The following is a 22653-nucleotide window of genomic DNA, read 5'->3' as shown; positions in this document are numbered from 1 at the left end:
TGCTCAAATTATATTATTTGATGGGTAATACTATATTGTACATTTTTTGCAAGAAACACAAAAATCTACCGTCTGGTTTCCAGAGGGGACATCTCAAAATTCATGATATTTTCCTGTTTTTATGGAGTACAACAAAATATGACAGATACAACAGATTTACATAAAAAAATATAATAAAAATGATTTTGAGATTCTCAATATCCTATATTTAAAAATTCAAGATCATCTATTTTATACCTTTTATTTCATGACATAATTAATGACCCCGCTTAAAGAACTTCAGTTATTCATAACGTCAAAAAACACACTTTTACGACGTCTATCTACCCATCATTTGAAAAATCGTTTAAAAAAATCAGTTATTTAAAAACTATTTAGATTTTTTAACCTGATATTTCCTTAATTTGTTAATTTTTATAAATTATTTAAAAATAGTTGCTTTAAAAGAGTAAATACGCTTTATTTTACTATGCTGCGCAAAATATTGCGCAACGAAAACCCCAGTCGGCCCCCTTATATAAGTAAAGTGAATATTTTTAACCGCAAATGTTTACTTTTTCATTCCTAGTTTCACAATAATATCCTATAAAGTAGAAGAAAGTTGACTAGATTTATAAGGATGATTGCAGAAAGGTAGACTTTTGAACATCATCGAAAGTCTACAATTTCTTAAAATTTCCAATATTTGATTATTTGCATCATTTACAGCCAAGAATACATGTAGGTCCAAAAATATATATATATCGATCCAGGCATCCATTTTTTGTTTGTATCCTCTGTCCTTAAGATAGCTACATATGTTTTAGCTGTACTTTTATTTTAGCTGAAGATGTTCCATGACCCCACGGTCTCTACGCTACAGCAGCTCGACAACCTCCACTTAAAGAGTCCCTCCGATAAATCCCACGTGTTCAGTGTGATTTCTCAGAACATTCCACTTCTTCCAAAGGTCAGTTAAACCCATATACAGATCTAAATATAATACTAGTAGTAATTAAGTTTTTAAAGATACATATATATTACTTACTAGTAGTTACTTACTAAATTTCTCATCAATTTAATAAAATGCACAAGTCTGTTTTATAGGCAATTCGCTGTTCCCGCCTTTTACCCAGCCTGCACCAGGAGTTTACGTCACGTGACTCTGTCGTCACAGCGTTACCGCCCCTTTTATCGCTGGTTCAGCATTCATCTTCTGAGGAGTTCTCACAATATGTCTTTCCAGAAATAACTTTTGTGTTCAATTGCTCAAAACCCGAACAGGTAAAATATACAGAGATAAACAAATCATCAGAAAAATAATATTAATCAAGTGTTGTTAATTTTGGCTGGATTTTAAAACTTTTAGCGCATATGCAGTCGTTGGTGTGCGATTTCAATAAATATTAATTTTGTTGCAACTCATTAAAACATTGGAGGTTCTTGTTCTTGATTGCGAAAAATATCAATTTCCTAAGAGATTTGTGCTAAGTTTTGAATATATACTGTATATGGAGTTTATGTGTGCAGAAAATACATTGTCTCAAGTCACGGGTCTTGTGTGCATTCTAGAATGGACATAAAACTTGTGGCTTGCGAAGATAATGAAAAAAAAAACTAATTTCAATTTTTTGTTAAATTTCGTACAAAATGCAAATATAAAATGACAGGGATTGCCAACAAATACAAAAACATGTTTTATCAATATTTTACGGGCAAAATTACATTACAGCCTTCAAAACAGTAATAAGTCGTCGGCCTTTCAGACCATCCCTTCAGAACCGTTAAAATACATGGGGATTTTTTGGAACATAATCACTACATTTTAAAACTTCAGAATTCTACCAGTGACATTTCCCTTAGCTGTAGGCGTGAATGTCAGTATTAATGATACGCCGTTGAAGTTACATCCTAATTCTGCTTGATATATAATTTTCTCCTTCGAGACATTATAAATTAAGGTATCTTTATTGCTATTTCAGCACACAACCATAATTCGGCGAATGCGTCTGATTTCTTCCTTATAGACGCAATATGTTACATTGAGGACTTTCGAGCTGCAGGTTAATTAAATTTTTTTTTTGCAGGCCACTGTGTATCTTCTGAATAAAATCGATTTCATAATATCCAAATGCACCACAAACCAAGTTCGAGGTGATGTTATGCCATTCATCTTGAAACATATTAAATCCGAGTCGTTTAGAATACAGGTAATTAGAATCTTCGAAAGCTATAAAATTCTCCATTCCTAATTATGCAAATGGGGCACTTAAGAGTGACAATATTAAGGCAAAATAAAATGGAAATGATTGCATTAAAATGACATGGCGTTGCACTGTACATAGTTTTAAGTCTAACTAACTCTTGTTCTTTATAGCATGACTTCCGTCCATACTACCACGTTATAGATATTTTTTGTTCCAGATACATTTCTATATTGTGGTCTATTTTTAATTTACCTATAACCAGGGGTCTCTCAATCATTTGCATTCTATCAAACTTGAAAGCTTAATGAATTAAATCAATTTTTACTTCCAAATATATTTTTCTCATTAATATTCTTTAAAAAATTCATCAATTATTCTCTTGAATTAATCAATGCCTTTTATGTGTGTTCATGGATTTGAAATTAAAAAGTAATGAAAGGGAATGTAGATGTATTGTAAATCAGCGAGGTCCTTTTTTCCTCAGGAAGCTGCCCTGAATGCCTTATTGGTCGTCAAAGAATGTCTGGACGACGCCATTCTTAAATCGACCGTTCTTCCCTGTGCCAAAGAACAGTTTCTTCAGACGGCCGATGTTAAGGCAAGCTAACAAATATTTACGCATTTATCACAGTAAGTTTAGTGTTGTTATTATATAAGCCACTTTACCAGAAAACATCAAAGCGGCCATAAAATAAATGACCTAGAAAATGTTGTAGTTTTGCATACTTTAGTGTCTTAGTGAATTGAGATGAAAGATTTAAAATATACATGCCTTAAAAATACACACATATTGACTTCTTTACCAATTTATGTATGGTATCATCTTTCAATTACGGTTTTTTTTCTGCATGCTAAAATTACCCTTCATCCTTACAGTTGGTTATTCAAGCACCGACTACTAGTATTCATCCATGTTACGGTAGTGTATATTAATTGAATAGTTACATACACACGATGTATGGCATTAGAAATTTAATTTTAAATCAAAAAAGTAAAACATGTTTCAGTGAACACAGAAATAGCAAATTTATGCTTATCTTTTTTATCCAGTACTGAAATATCCTGGTAACTGGAATATCGTGAATTGTGTATACTGTATCTGTCCCTGACGATTCGCTATAGCCGTTTTTGACTGTATATTTTCTTCTCACTGTGACGTCATATATGTATATATAAAGGAGAACAGCTGTGGTATGCATGTAAATACTAGTATTTAAAATGGAATCAATCATTTCATATTATATTTGATTTCCAGATAAAGCTCATAATATTGTCGTGTATCAAACATTTATTGAGCATCATGAATCCTTTCACTGTCAGAGAGGAAGTCCTGCCATTCTTGGTCGACATTGCCAAATACCAAGATGCATCAGTAATAATGGCTGTTGTTGGTAAGAAAATTATATTTGACTTTAAATCAATTGCCTTTAAACAGAGATAACCTGCTTTAGAGCTCTTTATTCTATTTCAGGTATATATAAGCATATGTTAAATAAAAGGGACTCCGTGTTAACCAGGATCTTTCTTGCACAGAGTGGAATGCCTTCTCTTCTCCCACACACCGTGGATCCAGAACTCAGTACAGACCAGGTGATTCGTGTTATACTGTAGAAGTAATATACAGTTGTAATGGACAATACAAATGTAACAATCATACTCTGTTTTGGCAAATATTAACTCAGAAAAAGTAAGATTCGCCTATTTCAAATGTACATTAGGTTTATTTGGTGTATCAAATTCTCAGTTTCCTTGACGTAGGGGAGGGGATCATTGTCCTCTGATGATAAAAAGCGTTATTATATAATTTAATAATTCTCTCTGATTGGCTGAGATCCAATAATGTTAGAAAAATACTACGTTATATTGACCTGCACGTTACCTTCCAGGTCATAAGGAATTATTTCCAGGTCAGTATAAGGAATTATTTATTCTACATTGGACCAAAAATAGATAATTTTATAATAAAACAGTTATTGCTGTTTTTTGAGGTCAATACGATGAATTAGACACCTTCGTGCTCGGTGAATATTGTACTCTTCAGGTGTATAAACCATCGCATTGACCTCAAAAAACAGCAATAATTGTATAATATATATATTTTTTTCAAAACCACGTGTGCTTTTAACCACGGCATTATAAATGAAATCACCATCCACATTTGGAATAAATTTCTGTAAGTTTGAACCAGTAGAGCTAGAGTCTGGTTAGAGACTTCTGGTATGACATCAGTCTTCGAGAGTGTACATTATAATGCGTAGAATAAATATCAAGTACTGACGACGACATGCTCCTCCCAGCTAATGTCTGTTAATTGGAGTTGTAAATTAAAAAAATAAAGGAGTTGGGTGTAATAGTCTGGCAAACAATCTCCAATGAATGAAAATGTGGTAGAGGTCTCACAGTACAGCTCTGGAAAAAATCAGTCCAACATTGTCACCTTAAAGTGTTCCCAAGACGGAGCTATTGCCTGCCCGGCTGAGGATTAGGGAAGTTTTGTGTGTTATTAATAGTGTTTCGAAATATGAGGCGATTCAATTATAGCATAAATATTCCAAACACGCAATGCTTGGACTGAACTATCTGGAATAAATCTATTTAGGTGACATCTAACTCATTATAAGAAGATTTGCGATGACATGAAGCTAAATCTTCGTATCTGATCCATCGAAAATAAGACTTATTGGCAAGAAATTGAAACATCAGTGTTTTATGCAACTGAGGTTTAAATTTTCTTTCTACGATGTTTTCTCGGTTGAACATTTCATAATAGTTTGCCGTGTCTTTTGTCGCTTGCGACAGATACAACAATTGTGCATCGATTATTTCATAATCTATGAACTCTTCTCCATAGAAAATATACTTCTAATGGGAAAATGTAAGCCTTTGTTATCACAGTACTGCATGAATGACTCAATAATGACAACTTTTTAATGATTTATTTCTTATGTCTGGCACTTGTAATCAACCTTGCTTCAAGCTGCTGACGCTAGAAAAGTAGTTTAGTGACCGTAACCTCTGCCAGGACACGAGGCGATTCTCTTGTTTTTCGGTCGTTTAGTAGACACCGATTTTAAGTTCCATAAAAAGATCTGTAAACTGCACATGTTTCTTGAAAACAATAAATGGCGGCAGTTACCAGGCACATGTTTGACTAGATTTAATCAGACAAAACGCTTACATCAGTCGCTGGATAATTATTTGATCAAAAAGTTTATTTAGGGCCTTTTTGGTCCTGTAAATTTTATCATTTGGCCCTTTGGTGACTGTATATCTATTAAAAATGATTTAATTTTCTTGCTAGTCCAAGGATTAACTTTAGTTGGACTACATTATGGATCACTGATTTATCTGTGGTAAAGTTCGTCACCGGATATAGACTATATATTTTTACAAAACAAAGATAAGTCATGTAAATTGTTGTTTATATTTTTTCAGTTTAGTATCATGATGGACGTACTGTATGATATGCTTGGATTGATAGAACAACACAGGAGAAGTAATGGCACTCAAAGTTCTACACCCCAAAGGTAGAATACTGTCCACCTTAGCCCTTATGTTCATTAAGTTCTTATGTCAAATAAATATACATTTATTGACTGTGTTCGAGGGCAACATGCGTTTTGTCGGACCCAAGAACCAAACTGTTTGCCTGAGGCTGTTAGGCCGAAGGCAAACAGTTTGGTTCAAGGGGTCGACAAAACGCATTTTTCCCGAGAACACAGTCAATAAATGTTTTGTTATACCTTTTATTAATTTATTTATTTTATCATTATTTATTTTTGACAAACATGTATGTCGAACACCAACGAATGCAAATGAGATTTAGCTGACCCCGCCCATTATGTGACGTAAGCGGTCCAACATCATATCGACAGGTCCAATATCTCACTCCGCGGTCAAACATCGATTTTTTTTTATACCCGCTCAGTAAAACATTTGAAATGTTAGACTTTTATTAGCACTGATTTGTATAGGAACAATTAGGAACATTTTTTAAAGGTATAACAAAAGCATAGCAAGTCCCCTCCCGGTAAGTGTAATCAGGGGGTCGTTGCTAAGTTTTTGACTTAAGAAGGGTCATAAGTATGTTTTAGGTGCAATCTTAAGACCTGCCTAAGTACTACTTAAGTATGTCTTAAAACGTAACATAAAACGGACTTAGCTAGGTCTTAGCTAAGTCAAACTTATGTTCAAAATATTTGTTATGAATCATCCTAGTTTTTCAATTTATTTATATATATATTTGTAATAATGATTTAGTTACGTTTTTAATCACATATATATTAAAGCTGACGTCCTTACCTATCAGTTTTAGGTAGGTTAGATTAGATTTCGTATTTAATTACAGTTGATTCTGTTTAAATTATTTGAAATACAATGTATTTGAAAACAAATATTGCACGGTCACAAAGTGGCACTAGTGGTTCATTTTAAATGCGTGAATATTGTTTATCACTCGAGACTGCGATGTTTTCAGTTTACCGTTTGTTGTTATTCTTTCGTTTGACAAATGTTCACTCGCTTTCAAATTGTCATTCTCGCAGACATAACCGAACGTCTATGTACTTGAAATTGAAACTCTAATAAAAAAAAAAAGTGAAAAACAATAGGGACATTTTGATTTTTTTTCCTCCCATATCAGCAAGCAGAGACTGCAGATGTTTTATGATATACTTATTTACAATTTAATAAGGATGGAAAAGAATTGTTTTCAGAAAATAATTTTTCGTATATCTCCAACTCATCAACAATTTCTCTCTCTCTCTCGAACGTTAGTGAATGGTAGTGAACCCTGTTTGAATCCTCGATTGTTGCGTTCTACATTCAATCTAATTTACAGAAAATCTTTATTTGTTTTCTAGTCATCATCCTTTAATTCACCGACAATTTTTAAAATCATTTCAACTCATTTTTTTTTTACAGTGAACAAACAAATCCATGATTACTGTATACAATTTACTTATAATGATTAGTGCTTATAACCTAGGTCCCACTAATATTTCAAACGTATCCCAAAAATAATATTTTGCATTTACATGTATATGTCATTTAAAGAGTGATATTAGAATCAGTGATGAATAACACCCCCACCCCGAACAAAAAACTAAAATTCTTATACCGGTATATTAAATATAGGAAATTATTTTTTAATGCAAAATATAAATAGAGGAATGTTTTAACATAGAGAGTCAACCTTAAATAGTTCTCAATATATGTTTAAGAAAGTTAAGACATACTTAAGTCACCTCTACCGGCCGCCTAAGTTTTGCTAAGATTGTCAAATCTTAGCACGTTTCTAGTTACGGTCTTAAGTTTAAGACTGTACTTAAGTCCTACTTAAGCATGGTCTAAGACTTAAGTACCCTTTATGTTACGACCCCCTGGTTTCCAGTGAAAGTTAAGAAGGTCGTAATCCCATCAAAAATCATCAAAGCGGAACGAAATGCAAACTTGATACTAACAATCGGCTCAATATCTGCAAGTGTTTAGAAAAAAAGTGCGGATAACCAAGTAGGACAGATAGACAGACGGACGAGGAGGAAACGTGTTTCACCGGTAGGGTACTATGATAAAATTAACATTTACTGTATTATATTTAGGGAAAGGTTGGCACCGTCCGGGGGCAGTGACAAAAATCTACTGTTTGTTGGTAATTCTTCACCTTCTGGAATCCAGAAAAGCCGAACAGGTTGGTTGAGTTTCTTCTTTTCCAAGAGATTCTTATTTAAGAGTGATAATTCCATTGTAAGTTCAACTGCGCTATAGCTCGCTTTCTCTGTCCTTGAAACATGATTTGAACATTATTAGTAATTATATTATAAAGAATATTTATGATTGTTAACAAAATAAATACTTTGTGCGTATGAGTGTTGTCATGGCTACTGATCACCAGACCGTGACCATATTTGTCTAGTTCTCCCTTTCCCAGAATGCTCCATTTCATCACTGACTAGAGGCAGACTCTCCCGAAACTCAAGTCAGGAAGGTAACACGTGACCTTTCCCGTAGCGAATGCAGATTGTATAGAACCAGACGATCCAGTTCTTTTGCTTGTCCGCCTGCTTTGTGCTGGCGTGTAGTTAGAATACTTTATTATTTCTCGGAATTTTGATTATTATTAAAGCTTTTTTTACCAGAGATGTATTTTAGAGGAACGTTATGAATGCATGATTACCTGCAGTGTACAGATTTGTTATATGTTATATGCATTAGTCAAAATAGATTTTCCTTTACAAAAATATTATTCCTTTACCATTATAAGGCATGGCGTGTTCGATTGTATATGTACATTTAGAACTCCCTCTCTTACATGTATATGAAGCACTGATAAAAAAAAAAAAATAATGTAAATTTTAAAAAAATATATGAATTTAAAAAGCCAAATTCAGTGTATACGGGTATTCACATTAAATCGATGTAAATATATACTGGAAAAGCATTAATCATCTTTTAATATTCCTAAACACTGTGTGCTAGTATGATTGATATAGGATTACTGAATTTTCTTGGTGAATATGATCTCTGAAATGTTATTATTGATTATCTCCACTTATATACTCATATGATATACTCATGTGATATACATCCTAACGTGCCAATACTTGGAAAACACGCGCTTAAAGATATACTGATGTACAGTGTAACAATAATAACTTACCAAAGACGTAGATGAGCAGAGATTTTGAGGCTGGAAGCACAAGGTGAAAAATAGAATGATAAAAATTCTTAGCACCAATGAATGATAAATCATAGTTAGATTTATCGAAATATATATACACATAAAATACTTGGAAAACCACTCAACACACGCTTAAAAATATACTGATGTACAGTGTAACAATAAAAACTTACCAAAGATATAAATGACGATTTAGCGAAAAATAATTTTACATTCTTTACGAAAAATCTTGAAAATTCAGCAAAAGATATGGGGAATTGGAAATTTTTTCTAATTGTTACCTCTGAAAATGTTGTTAATCAAAGACTGTCATCGGCTGGGATGAATTCGTCATCGTAGGGTCTAATTGCAAATTACGCTAAACTGTACAATTTTTCATTGAACACAGATACATGTATAGCTAATTTATGCTAATAATTGTCCCACACGATATTCTACAACCTGTGTTTTACTGTATTTTCCTCATTTTGAATTTTATCTCGCAAACACAGGATCCAGATTTGGTCTTTTAACACAATTGCATCTAGGGTATTTTTAAGGAATTTTTCTTTCTGTAACTTCGAGTTCCTCTACAACAAAAAGTAAGATCTGATTATTTAGGTTTTACACTCTTCCAAGATTGGTTCTTTATGTTATCTCCGTTCGAAAGTCGCTTGTCGAAGACGACGAGTGAAAGAACAATTATAAAATATATGTGGAAATTTTCCAGAGAATAGCAACTTTTTATGTAATTATTTAATTTTTAAAAAAAATAGTGTAGCCAATCCATTCTAAATGCATTGTGATTTATAAGGAAACATATCAACAGAGAACTACTATGTGTGTGTATAATTGTTTAAGCATTCCTAGTTTATTATTTTAGATTAATCATTTGACTTAATTTTATGATTTTAAATATAATTTTAGTTTTCCATTATTATATGGATTACTTTTGAGCTAGACATGTGAAGTGTTCATTAATCACTCTATAGTTAGTAATAATGAATTGTGTTGTCACTGTTACGTAGATGATACTAATAATTCAAATGCTTTCAAACTGTTTTTCTATCCGTCATTCGAATATTTTTTTAATTTTGATATTAGGTGTATCTATTCCTAAAATTATTTGAATATGAAAATTCCCCCAAAGTTTTTCATGGAAAACGCACAGAATGATTTAATGTTTAGAAGCTCAAGTAAGACTGTTTCTGATTTGATACCAGTGCAGTTTCAGTCTTGTTCGAGATGACTGGCTTAAATTCTAAGACTATATATGATATTGAACTTGTTGAGTATGGTTTAGCCACGTTATACCATTATGTACATGTACTTGTGGACCTAGCAAAGAACGATTACTTACGTGTACACTTTACTACTTCATTACAGTAAATGCTATTTTTGATAATGTATATCAATAGTTTGCAATTAAAGAGCAAAAATGAAATTGTCAAATACGTTTCTGGGTATAATCATAAAAAGTAATATCCTTCAATTTTTTTCAGCGCCTAACAGCCCAGAGCTCTCAAAGTTAAAGGTAATGAGATAAACACGAATACCATTAAAATTTACATAAATTGACCCTTGTACTGAAAATGTCAAAAACGTATTAATGATTACTACTTGTTATGTTTTTTCAAATGTAAAAAAGGTAAGTGAGTAGATGCTGTTTGAAAGGTCATCAAAGGTCACTCGGTCTGTTGTATAGATTGCATTCATTTCTATCAATAACGACAGTCTACGTATTCGTTGTCTGTAAATCATGGAAAATTCAAAGTGTAACAGGAAACACCATACAGATGGTCGGATCCGGATAATAAAAACGACCCAGATCTACCTAGGAAGTATATGTTTCACTATTAACCGACCTCAAGCCCTATCCTTATTGCAATAAACGTTTTCATTCCAATACAACTCAGCTATTTCCGTAAAAGCAGGAAATACTAGTATATCGTTTTTAAAGCTCACCTCTTTATTAGGGTCTTCCGTCTCCAACGGAAGACCCTTCTATTATTGTATTGTTTCTTTTTCACTTTTATTATTATTATTATTATTCCACTTTTTCTTTACAATTTTTGTGCAGAAGATATCTCGCAAACGGTTCGATCGATTTTCATGAAATTTTCAGGGGTAATGCCTTTTGATTTAAAGATGATCCTTTTTTGTTCAAATCCTTAAAATTCACTTCCGGTCGGAAGTTATCGCCCTTTAATCGATTTTCAGATAACCATTTTGTCGACACAAAAACTAAAAAAACGGCAAAAGCTAGAGTGCTGAAATTTTCAGCGATTATAGACGACATGTTGAAGTTTTGCACCTGGGTTTTCAAATTTTCCGGAAGTAACTAGTATGGAAGCTCGGTAGGGGTCGAAATTTAGGACATGAATCAGGAGTGAATTTTCGAGACATTTTTTATCATATCTCTAAAACTGTGGAGATTTTCTAAAAACATATTGAATAGAAATTGTGTAGAATTACAAGATCTTTTATATGATATCAAAGAAAAAGGGCTGACTCATCACATAAGGGGCCGAGAGGGGCCGAAAGTCTTTGGTCAATAGCTCTTTAACGATCAAAATTTTGTAATGCATTACTGAAGCAAAAATGTTTATCTCAACAATTAACAACTATATATTATAATATTCACATCATATGTTACATAATTAGGGGCCATAAGGGGCCAGAATGCAAAATCTTTGACGCTTTATATTTCAAAAGTGGGAAATATTTTGATGAGCAATACTGAACAAAAGATGTTCAAAATAATGTTCTAAACAATATGCAACATTTCATTTTTCTCTTAACGTCCCCATTAAGGAGTTAAAGGGCCGGCCCCTAAATACTTCTTTTGCTAATATCTCGGAAACGAAAAAGAATTTCTGAATAGTTGTTGAACAAAAAGTGTTCAAAATCATAAGAGCTTTAAAGTGGTATGAAGAAAAAGGGGCTGGCCCATCAAAATAGCGGCCGAGAGGGACCGAAAGTCTTTAATCAATAACTCGTTAACGATCAATATTTTGTAATGCTTTACTGAAGCAAAAATGTTAATATTAACGATTTACAACTACATATTATGATATTCACTTATATGTTACATAATTAGGGGTCATAAGGGGCCAAAATGCAAAATCTTTAACGCTATATATCTCAAAAGTGTGAAATATTTTGATATGCAATACTGAACAAAAGATGTTCAAAATAATGTTCTGAACAATATGCAACCTTTTATTTTTTGCTTAACGTCCCCAATAAGGAGTTAAAGGGCCGGCCCCTAAATGCTTCTTTTGCAAATATCTGGGAAACGGAAAAGAATTTCTGAATAGTTGTTGAACAAAAAATGTTCAAAATCATGAGAGCTTTAAAGTGATATGAAGAAAAAGGGACTGGCCCTTCAAAATAGGGGCTGAGAGGGGCCGATAGTTTTTGATGAATAACTCTTTAATGCTCAATATTTTGTAATTCATTACTGAAGCAAACATGTTTATCTTAACAATTTAAAACGATATATCATAATATTCACATCATATGTTACATAATTAGGGGCCACAAGGGGCCAGAATGACAAATCTTTGGCACTCTGTATCCTGAAATTGGGAAATATTTTGATAAGCAGTGTTGAATAAAAGATGTTCAAAATAAGGTTTTAAACAATATGTAACCTTTTCAATTTTGCTAAACGCCCCCATTAAGGAGTTGAAGGGCCAGCCCCTAAATATTTCTTTTGCATATATCTCGGAAGCGAAAAAGAATTTCAGAATAGTTGTTGAACAAAAATGTTCAAAATCATGAGAGCTATAAGAAGATACCAAGAAAAAAGGACTGGCCCCTCAAAATAGGGGCCAGGACGGGCCGAAAGTCTTTAATCTATAACTCTTTAATGATCAATATTTTAATACACACTACTGAAGCAAAATTTTCGTCTTAACAATTTATTTTTATCATTATATTTGAACAAAAATATCAGTCAAATTCTGATCTCATCTTATCAAAAATCGGACGGAAGACCCACTCGTTGCTTGCAACGAGATCGCATCTAGTTAGGGTCTTCCGTCTTCAGCGGAAGACCCTTCTATTATTCTTCGGTTTCTTTTTCACCTTTATTAGGGTCTTCCGCGTCTTCAGCGGAAGACCTTTCTATTATTCTTCGGTTTCTTTTTTACCTTTATTATTATTATTATTATTCTTTTTTTTCTTTACAAAATTTGTGCAGAAGATTTCTCGGAGATGGCTCGTTCGATTTTATTCAAATTTTCATGGTAGATGCGTTGACATCTGAAGTTTATTCCGGCAATATCGTTTTTTGAAAATCACTTCCGGTCGGAAGTTATCGCCCTTTTATTAAAATTCAGAGGACCTCCTTGTCTGCGATGGAACTCAAAAACGGCTTAAGCTAGAGCGCTGAAATTTTCAGTGATGATAGAGGACATGTTGCCATATTGCACCTGGGTTTAGATATTTTCCGGAAGTGCCTAGTATGGAAGCTCGGTAGGGGTCGAAATTTAGGTCACGAATCATGAGTGAATTTTTGAGACATTTTGTATCATATCTTTTAAAGTATAATTATTTTGTTAAAACATACTGAACAATATTTGTGCAGAATGACAAGATCTTTAATATGGTATCAAGAAAAAAGGGCTGACTCATCACATTAGGGGCCAATAGGGGCCGAAAGTCTTTAATCGATAACTCTTAAACAAGCAATATTTTTGTATACATTACTGAAGCAAAATTATTTATCATAACAAACTAAAACTATGTATTATGATTTTTACGTCATATGTTACATAAATAAGGACCACAAGGGGCCAGAATGCTTAATCTTTGAAGCTTTATATCTCGAAAAGAGGAAACATTTTGAAAAGCAATATTGAACAAAAGTTGTTTAGAATGATGATTTGAACAATGTGCATCCTTTGAATTTTTCCTAAACAGCCCCTATAAGGACTTAAAGGGACGGCCCCTAAATATTTCAAGTCTACATATCTCGAAAACGAAACGAAACTTCTGAATAGTTGTTGAACAAAAAGTCTTCAGAATTACAAGACCTTTCATGTGATATCAAGAAAAAGGGGCTGACCCCTCAAATTAGGGGCTCAGAGGGGCCAAAAGTCTTTCATCTATAACTCCTTAACGTTAAATATTTTGTTATTAAACATTGAAGCAAAACTGTTTATCTTAACAATCTGCAACTATATATCTTAAAATTTTCTTCAAATATTGCGTAATTAGGGTCCATAAGGAGCCAGAATGCTAAATCTTTGACGCTTTATATCTCAAGAAGGGGAAACATTTTGAAAAGCAATATTGAACAAAAGTTGTTTAGAATGATGTTCTCAACAATGTGCATCCTTTGAATTTTTCCTAAACAGCCCCTATAAGGACTTAAAGGGACGGCCCCTAAATATTTCAAGTCCACATATCTCGAAAACGAAACGAAACTTCTGAATAGTTGTTGAACAAAAAGTCTTCAAAATTACAAGTCCTTTCATGTGATATCAAGAAAAAGGGGCTGACCCTTCAAATTAGGGGTTCAGAGGGGCCAAAAGTCTTTCATCTATAACTCCTTAACGTTAAATATTTTGATATTAATTATTGAAGCAAAAATGTTCATCTTCACAATCTGCAACTATATGTCTTAAAATTTTCTTCAAATATTACGTTATAAGGGGCCATAAGGGGCCAGAATGCTTAATCTTTGAAGCTTTATATCTCGAAAAGGGGAAACATTTTGAAAAGCAATATTGAACAAAAGTTGTTTAGAATGATGATCTGAACAATGTGCATCCTTTGAATTTTTCCTAAACAGCCCCTATAAGGACTTAAAGGGACGGCCCCTATATATTTCAAGTCTACATATCTCGAAAACGAAACGAAACTTCTGAATAGTTGTTGAACAAAAAGTCTTCAGAATTACAAGACCTTTCAAGTGATATCAAGAAAAAGGGGCTGACCCCTTAAATTAGGGGATCAGAGGGGCCAAAAGTCTTTCATCTATAACTCCTTAACGTTAAATATTTTGATATTAATTATTGAAGCAAAAATGTTCATCTTCACAATCTGCAACTATATGTCTTAAAATTTTCTTCAAATATTACGTTATTAGGGGCCATAAGGGGCCAGAATGCTTCATCTTCACGATCTGTTACTATAAATATTTTAAAATCTTCATCAAATATTGCGTTTTTTGGTGCCATAATGATCAAAATTTTGTTAAACATAACTGAAGCAAATTGTACGTTTTCACTATTTATATATTATGAACGAAAATCTCAGTCCAATTCGTATCTCATCTTATCAAAAAAATCGGACGGAAGACCCACTCGTTGCTCGCAACGAGATCTCATCTAGTTATTATTATTTTTTTAATATTTTTATTTTTGTAGATATAAAACAAAACTTTAAAAGCATTTCAGCCTGTGTCCTTGACGGAGTTTTTACTCATTAGTCTAGGATCCAGGATTTCCATATGGGGGTAGTTGGGTCAAATATTTTCACTTGCAAAAATACAATGCATTATATAAATTGTCTGTTTTGGGATTGTATGAAGTTGTTGCTTATAATTTAAACTCTTGTTTAAATTGTATATTTTTTAACTCTTTTTTATCAAAAGATTATTTTTTAACCCTCCCCCCTCAAAAAAAAAATGAAGAGGAAATTTTAGGGATGGGTGTCGCCTTAAATCCGCCACTTAGTTTTAAGTTTCATAACAAAACCCGTCATCATTCAGCATATTATTCACCATGTTACATTTGATCGTCATACAGAAGTTTCATTGTAAATATATAGCATATTTTGGGATTTATTTAATAGTAAGCTGTTTATCACATTATGTAAGTATTAAATCAGTCATACCATGGTCTAAAATATCATCACAGGAAAAAGAAATGCTGACGGTGTCAAGCAAGGAACCGCTGCGGAGGTTTAGCTTAGTGCCGCCAGGTGGCGGTACCCCTGCCATTAATCTGACTCCAGATGATGGAGGTTACATAGACAGAAACCGACGTCCAAGTCTCCAAAACATGGGGCAGTATAATCACGTAAGTACATTGAATAGAATTGACAAAATACGAAACAAACACATAAACGAATTCATCTGAAACTTTCACAAATAATGAGCTCATTAAGCTAAAATGTTGCAATTAATTAGTTGTCAAAGAGTTCAAATATGATTTTGATTTTTTTAAATTAATTTTTTCCTGTTTTATTCAGCATGTTTGTCACTGTGGTGCTTATATTTAATCTTGAAATAATGCAATTCTTTTCTTTATCCAAGCTTGAGAAATGCCATTTTTATTACCAAATACTTGTACTATAGATTAACATAGCTAGAACAGCGATCTTTCCATTTCCAGTGAAACTTGTCTAATCCGGATGTTGTTGTGTGTTCCAAAATCCTTCAAGTCCCTAATTCAGTTGATTAAAATGTTGTCTTATCCGGAATATTGTCTAATCTGGCCAGTGTCTTTGGAACCAGTGGTGTCCGGATTAGACAAGTTTTACTGTAAACTTTACCTAGACCAACTACCACAAGAACTCTCCCGTTGAAAGTTGGAAATGGCAAAGGTTGTCTGTAGTCTGGTACCCTTCCCACAATTCCGTTCGCGCACGTAGAGAGTGCGCGAACGGAATTGTGGGAAGGGTACCAGACTAAAGTTGTCTGCATGGTCAACGGGTTGGTTTATTTTTTTTCCCACTTTTTTGGTAACGCAAAAATAATCTTTAATATGTGTTACCCATAAAAAAATATTTAAATTCAGCATTTGTATCGTAGGACTCTGAACGCTATGAGCGGAAAAGCAGCACAGGAAGCCTGTTCAGTTTTTCTGAACCCAGACATACAGCGCCACGGCGCGGTAGCTTCCAGGCGTTAGGAGACACTGTGGTATGACAATTACAGATATTGTATATTTACTTTAATATTGCATTTTTTATCTCTTAGACAGGCCCGTAGCAACGCTTTTAAAACGGGGGGGGGGGGGGGGCTCCAAAAAAAAAAATTGACAAGCAAAAGAAAAAAGTAAACTACCCAAACTTGAAAATCCTTTTTCGTGGGGGGGGGGGGTCTCTAACATTTTGGTACCTTTTTTCAAATGCTGGAATTTGCTAGTATTTATCTTACAGCAACAAAAGGGGGGGGGGGCAACCAGCATCTAAAACAAATTTCCAAACTAGAGCATAAGGCTATATTCAGAAAAAGCCCCCCCTCGCGTTCTCCGGCCTGTTTTAATTGAATTTGTGCAGAAATTAAATGAGATGATTTTCTAATCTTTTGACTTCATTGTAGATGCAGCTTTTCTCTAGTAAATAATGTGCCCCAAGATTATTTTCACGACGGTGCAAACTATATTATGGACTGATGCGACTTCGTTGATTCTTCTTTGTTACTCAAAGAAGGCGCCGAATATTGCCATATTGTAAATTACGATGCTTTAATCAGTTGATATATTTATGTGTGTATTTTATATATTGTTCAAAATATTATTCTTGTTTTGTACAGTAAAATATTTATTATATAATTTTTTGATTCATTATTTCATAGACAAAAAAACATGAACCATAGAATATGAGATGGAAATAATTTAGGGGAAAAGTGTATAATGATCGGGAGTTCATCATTAAAAATGCTTGTCACTGCTCCCGTGATTCTCGTGAGTGGGATACGGGGAGTGACTTGTTTTCTGAGCCTGGAGTACCACTGAGAAGATTGGTGGCTGTAATACACCATCAACACTCCAACTCCAATACAACATGGGACCTCGTCCAGGAATCAAACGAGATCCGATTCGACTGAGAAATGAACCTTCTTTTTTGCAGATTTGTGTTGTGCTTTGTTGTTGTGCCTTTTGGCTTTAGACTTTTCATACATCTGTAAGTAAGAGGACTTTTTCTGGAGAGGATTTTTTGTTATTGGTGGCAGTTTGTCCGGCTTTTTGATTTGAACACTGGAGCTACTATCCAGTCGTGGTTGGACATTTATGGTTGGCAATGCCCTGTCCATTCTCTCTTGTTCTTCTATCTTGGTCGCCTGTTTAAACCAGACATCATTCACAATCGACTGGATTTCCTCATGAGCTCTGATATAGGCCGCCGACTCCTCGTCCAGTTGATGGTTATTTGACATACACAGTCCTAGAGAATAGATGTAATTACATGACAAAGTTCTGAATGCCATAATTAGAGACGGGATTTAAATGATTATACAGTCGTGATAGACAAAAGTAGAGATGTGATTACATGGCAAACACAGTCCTAGAGATCTGACACCATTACATACATAGGTCTGATACAGAGAAGTATAGATGTGATAACATGAGAAACACAATCCTGAAACCAGAAGTAGAGACGTGATTACTTGACATACACAGTCCTAGGGGACAGAAGTAAAGACGTGTTTACATGACATACACAGTCCTAGGGGACAGAAGTAGAGATGTGATTACATGACATATACAGTCCTAGGGAACAGAAGTAAAACGTGTTTACATGACATACACAGTCCTAGGGGACAGAAGTAGAGATGTGGTAATACGACATACACAATCCTAGAGGACAGAAGTAGAGGTGTGTTAACATGACATACACAGTCCTAGAGGACAGAAGTAGAGATGTGATTACATAACATACACAGTCCTAGAGGACAGAAGTAGAGATGTGATTACATGACATACACAGTCCTAGAAGACAGAAGTAGAAATGTGATTACATGACATACACAGTCCTAGAGGATAGAAGTAGAGATGTGATTATATGACATACACAGTCCTAGAAGACAGAAGTAGAGATGTGATTACATAAAACAAAGTCCTAGAGGACAGAAGTAGAGATGTAATTACATGACATACACAGTCCTGGGGGACAGAAGTAGAGACATGAAAATATGACATACACAGTCCCAAGGGACACAGATAGAGACGTGATGATATGACATACAGTCCTAGAAGACAGAAGTAGAGATGTGATTAATGACATAAACAGTCCTAGAGGACAGAAGTAAAGACGTGATTCTAGGACATACACAGTCCTAGAGGACAGAAGTAGAGATGTGATAACATGACATACACAGACCTGAGACATAAAAGTAGAGATATGATTTCATGACATACACAGACCTGATACATAAAAATGCAATAACACTTTCCTTGATGACAGATGTAGATCTAAATGATATGTTGTCCTGATGGACAGAACTAGAGGTGTGATTACATTACATACACACAAATATAGCTATAGGACAGAAGTAGAGATGTAATTATATGACATATACAAATTTCCAAAGGACAGAAGAGATGTAATTAAATAATATACAGTCCTGATTAACAGAAGTTGAAATGAGGTCGCTAATATATTGAGATGTATGCAAAGCTGAATCAACTTATTCAGAATTTGTTGTAAATAATTAAAATAAATTAGAACAAAATTTATGTTTTAAATTCGACTGTACCTAATTGATTAGCTATTTCCTTACCTCTGAGAGATATGAGTTCGGTTTTTAGATGTTTGATGTGCTGTCTACATTTGGCTGTGGACATGCGGTCCATTTTAGCGCTGACCTGTGCCAGTGATACTCCGGTCCGTAGCTGACGGGCCTCCGATCTCATCTTCTTTATCTGTCTCCGCAGAGAGGAGTTGTACATGCACTGGTAGTTATATCTACAGGGACAGAGAAGAGGGATATGTTTAACGATATCAGTATATATGAAGGTCTGGATGGGCAAATAAAGAAAGCTTATGGGCCACAACGCTCACCTGAGAAATTTTGGCACTACTGTTCTTCCGAAAAGAAAAAATGGTTTTTCCCCACTCTTTATTTGAAACGAAAGATTAATGTGGCCTATACTATCCTCAAAAGATCATGAATTAACCAAACTTAAATCCATACAATATCGGGATGCTACAATGTCAATTTGACTAACATTGTCTTGTTGTTCTAGGGAAGATTTTCCCCTGTATACATGCAATCTTTTAATTTTCTATATAGTACTTGTATATACATGTATATGTATTCCCGTGTAAAACTATGATCCATATTGTAACCTCCCTATAAACCATGGAGGCATGATTTACAACAAACTTGAGTCAGCAATACCTGAGGATGCTTGCATATTATTATGACTAATCATGACCCATCAATACTTTTGGTAACAGATTTTCAATGAATTCTTATATATTCTCATGTAAAACTTTTTCTCTTAAGAAGATTTAGTCATATTGTATACTCAATCATCCTTAAATATTTTTTTTTCCAAAAAATGGGTCCCTATATATGATGGGTCTACAATAAGATATTATAAGATTCTCAAAGAGTTTTTTTTCCTATGAATTCCCTTATGCACGTGCATGTAAAACTATAATCCCTTATTTTGGCAGGGCAGGCCCAACCCTACCCTCTGATATACGTGTAGTTTTCCTTTAGAAAGAGATTTTCTAATGACCCCACCCTAATGTTACCTTTTCTTGATTATCTTCCTTTTTTAAATTTGGCATAGTCTTTTATTTGAACAATTCTGAATCATATCAGTAAAGCTCGCCTGACTCTTTGGCTCAGGCGAGCTAGAAATGAGAGATCAGTAACTTAATTTTTTAAATTTACATAAACCCCTTGATATTAAGTATTTGACGTATACCGTTCTTTGTCCTTCAGCATATGTTAAATAAATAACGCGTGTGAGAGAGCAGTTGTTACAATATTATTGGTGAGGACCTTCATTTTTTATCAGTTCAATACTGAATATTTAAACCACTGAATATTTTATCCTATGAAATTATCTTATGAAATCTTATGAAATTACCCTTTTATCAATCTATTATCTTTAAACTAGTTGGAACCCGTTTTAAGCCACCTGAGTGAAAGATCTTTTTTAAGCAGTGTGATGTTAATGTATGTTTAAGGAGCGGGCACAACCGAAGTTATCAGACACAGTTATTGATGGATACAATCGTAAATAAGTCATTGTCATTAGTTTTTCTTTCTTTTTTTTTGTTCTTTTTTTTTTAAATTTATTTATCCTTTTTTTTTTTTTGTTAATGACCACGCAAGTGTGGTAAGTATCGAAATCGTAAACTTTCTTTTCCCGAAAGAACTTTTCCAAATGCGGAATTTCTCAAATGCAAACACAACTACATTCCATTCAAATTTTGCAAAGTAATACTATCTACACCTAATTTTAACATGCTTCTACACACACACACACACACACACCCTCACCCTCCCTCACACACACACAAATGTTGTACTATATGAAAAAAAACTATAGATTCAAAGAGTATTGAAATATAGTCAAGATTTATAAAGCTGAAGTCTGTCCTAAAAATATAGAAGTATGCTGAAGTGTTCCACTTATATCTATGTATGCATTGTCTTCCATATACTGGCAGATTGTATTGATTTGAATTTTATATTTGTTTTTATTTTATTTTATTTTTTTTTTTTTTTTTTTTTTTTTTTTTTTTTTTTTTTTTTTGCTTTTACTTATTTATTTACATGTATTCATTTATCATTGTATCTATTTTATTTTTGTTTATTTGCCATGAGGAAAATTGGATGTCGGAAAATATTGTGTGCCTAATTTATCTACATTGATTTCACTGATGTTTACCTGGTCTTCCATTCGTTATCTTCATTCACTTCTTTCTCTTTCTTTTCTTCCATTTCTTTGATGATGCCCATCCAGCCCTCTGAGGATTTTTTATGTAGGTTCATCCATTCTCTTTCAAGTGCAAGTTCTTCTTTCAGTTCCTTTAAAGTTGTTTTTCGACCCATTTTATCGTTATCTCCTTTCTTATGTGAAACAAACGATATTATGATAATTTTCAATTGTGACGTGTCTTTTTGTGACGACATAGTAGTGTATTGTGACGTCATAGAAGCAAATAGATATCGGTTATCAAAAAATAGAAATGGTTTAACTAAAAGTAAATATCTACATATAATTCCCTTGGTATGAAAAGAAGTTTGCAAAAACATTTCAGATTCTGGGACATATATACGCCCGTGGTAGAATTTATAGTATCAGAGACAAGTAATTTTAAGCATGTTATATGTCTCAATCTCTCACACGATAAAACCTATACTGTTAGCATAAAATGAATGTGATTCATTTATCTAAAAACAATCAACTAAAAATTATGTGCTATCAGCAGGGATATACTATATCCCTGCTATCAGAGTCATAAAATATTCTGCACAAGTCGAATCAGTTTACGAACATTTTAATTGGGTGCGTCGATTTACCCAAATGGACCCAAATGGAACTCAAATGGACACAATGGACCCAAATGGAACCCAAATGGACCCAAATGGAAACTCAAATGGACCCAAATGGAAATCAAATGGACCCAAATGGAACATTAAACATATATTATCGTATTCTCAATTTGTTACTAATTTAAAATGATAAGAATTATGAAATTACAAATGGAGAATATTAATTATTCATTTCTAATATTGTATTTTAAAATACGAATTAATCTTTTTTCTATTTGTAATAACTTTTGCATATCATTGAATACAAAATTGAAGTATTTCATTTTAAAGTTTATATAGTTTTCATGGCTGTAGGAACGGGGGGGGGGGGGAACTGGGCCTGTGCCCCCACCCCCACCCCCCAATAATTTTGCCGATATATAGAATACTAAAGAAAATTAATTCGTATTCTAAAATACAATATTAGAGATGAATAATTAATATTCTCCATTTGTAAGTTCATTATTTTCATCATTTTAAATAAGTAACAACTTGATAATACGATAATATATATTTAATATTCCCTTCGATTTCCATTTGGGTCCATTTGATTTCCATTTGGGTCCATT

General features: G+C 33.6%; 2 protein-coding genes across 4 annotated transcripts in view; one reads left to right on the top strand and one right to left on the bottom strand.

The window, feature by feature from the left end:
* LOC133200750 (SCY1-like protein 2) overlaps positions 1-17357 on the top strand; it is a 48806-nt gene extending 31449 nt beyond the window's left edge. The window contains exons 8-20 of one of the 3 annotated variants that reach the window (XM_061336533.1): positions 824-949; positions 1087-1263; positions 2067-2189; positions 2671-2784; positions 3442-3577; positions 3658-3776; positions 5622-5713; positions 7787-7875; positions 8101-8172; positions 10347-10378; positions 15717-15878; positions 16613-16723; positions 17126-17357. In XM_061336533.1, coding sequence (XP_061192517.1) covers positions 824-949; positions 1087-1263; positions 2067-2189; positions 2671-2784; positions 3442-3577; positions 3658-3776; positions 5622-5713; positions 7787-7875; positions 8101-8172; positions 10347-10378; positions 15717-15878; positions 16613-16723; positions 17126-17149 — 1377 coding nt within the window. In that variant the 3' untranslated portion in view covers positions 17150-17357. The remainder of the gene's footprint in view (positions 1-823; positions 950-1086; positions 1264-2066; positions 2190-2670; positions 2785-3441; positions 3578-3657; positions 3777-5621; positions 5714-7786; positions 7876-8100; positions 8173-10346; positions 10379-15716; positions 15879-16612; positions 16724-17125) is intronic. The other 2 variants (XM_061336534.1, XM_061336535.1) reach the window with 2 other exon arrangements.
* Positions 17345-21618, bottom strand: LOC133200753 (uncharacterized). The gene is made up of 3 exons (XM_061336537.1): positions 21438-21618; positions 19307-19491; positions 17345-17970 (listed from the first exon to the last, which is right to left on the bottom strand). Exons 1-3 carry the CDS (start codon positions 21599-21601, stop codon positions 17609-17611), a joined length of 711 nt encoding a protein of 236 aa, XP_061192521.1. The 5' UTR covers positions 21602-21618; the 3' UTR covers positions 17345-17608.
* Positions 21619-22653: the final 1035 nt, after the last annotated feature.

The sequence above is a fragment of the Saccostrea echinata genome, unplaced genomic scaffold, assembly GCF_033153115.1.
Source record: "Saccostrea echinata isolate AGI-Se365-2 ecotype Australia unplaced genomic scaffold, CSIRO_AGI_Sech_v1 ptg000041l, whole genome shotgun sequence".
Taxonomy (NCBI): domain Eukaryota; kingdom Metazoa; phylum Mollusca; class Bivalvia; order Ostreida; family Ostreidae; genus Saccostrea; species Saccostrea echinata.
Note: the sequence above shows the minus strand (reverse complement) of the source record. Positions and strands in the feature narration are given on the sequence as shown.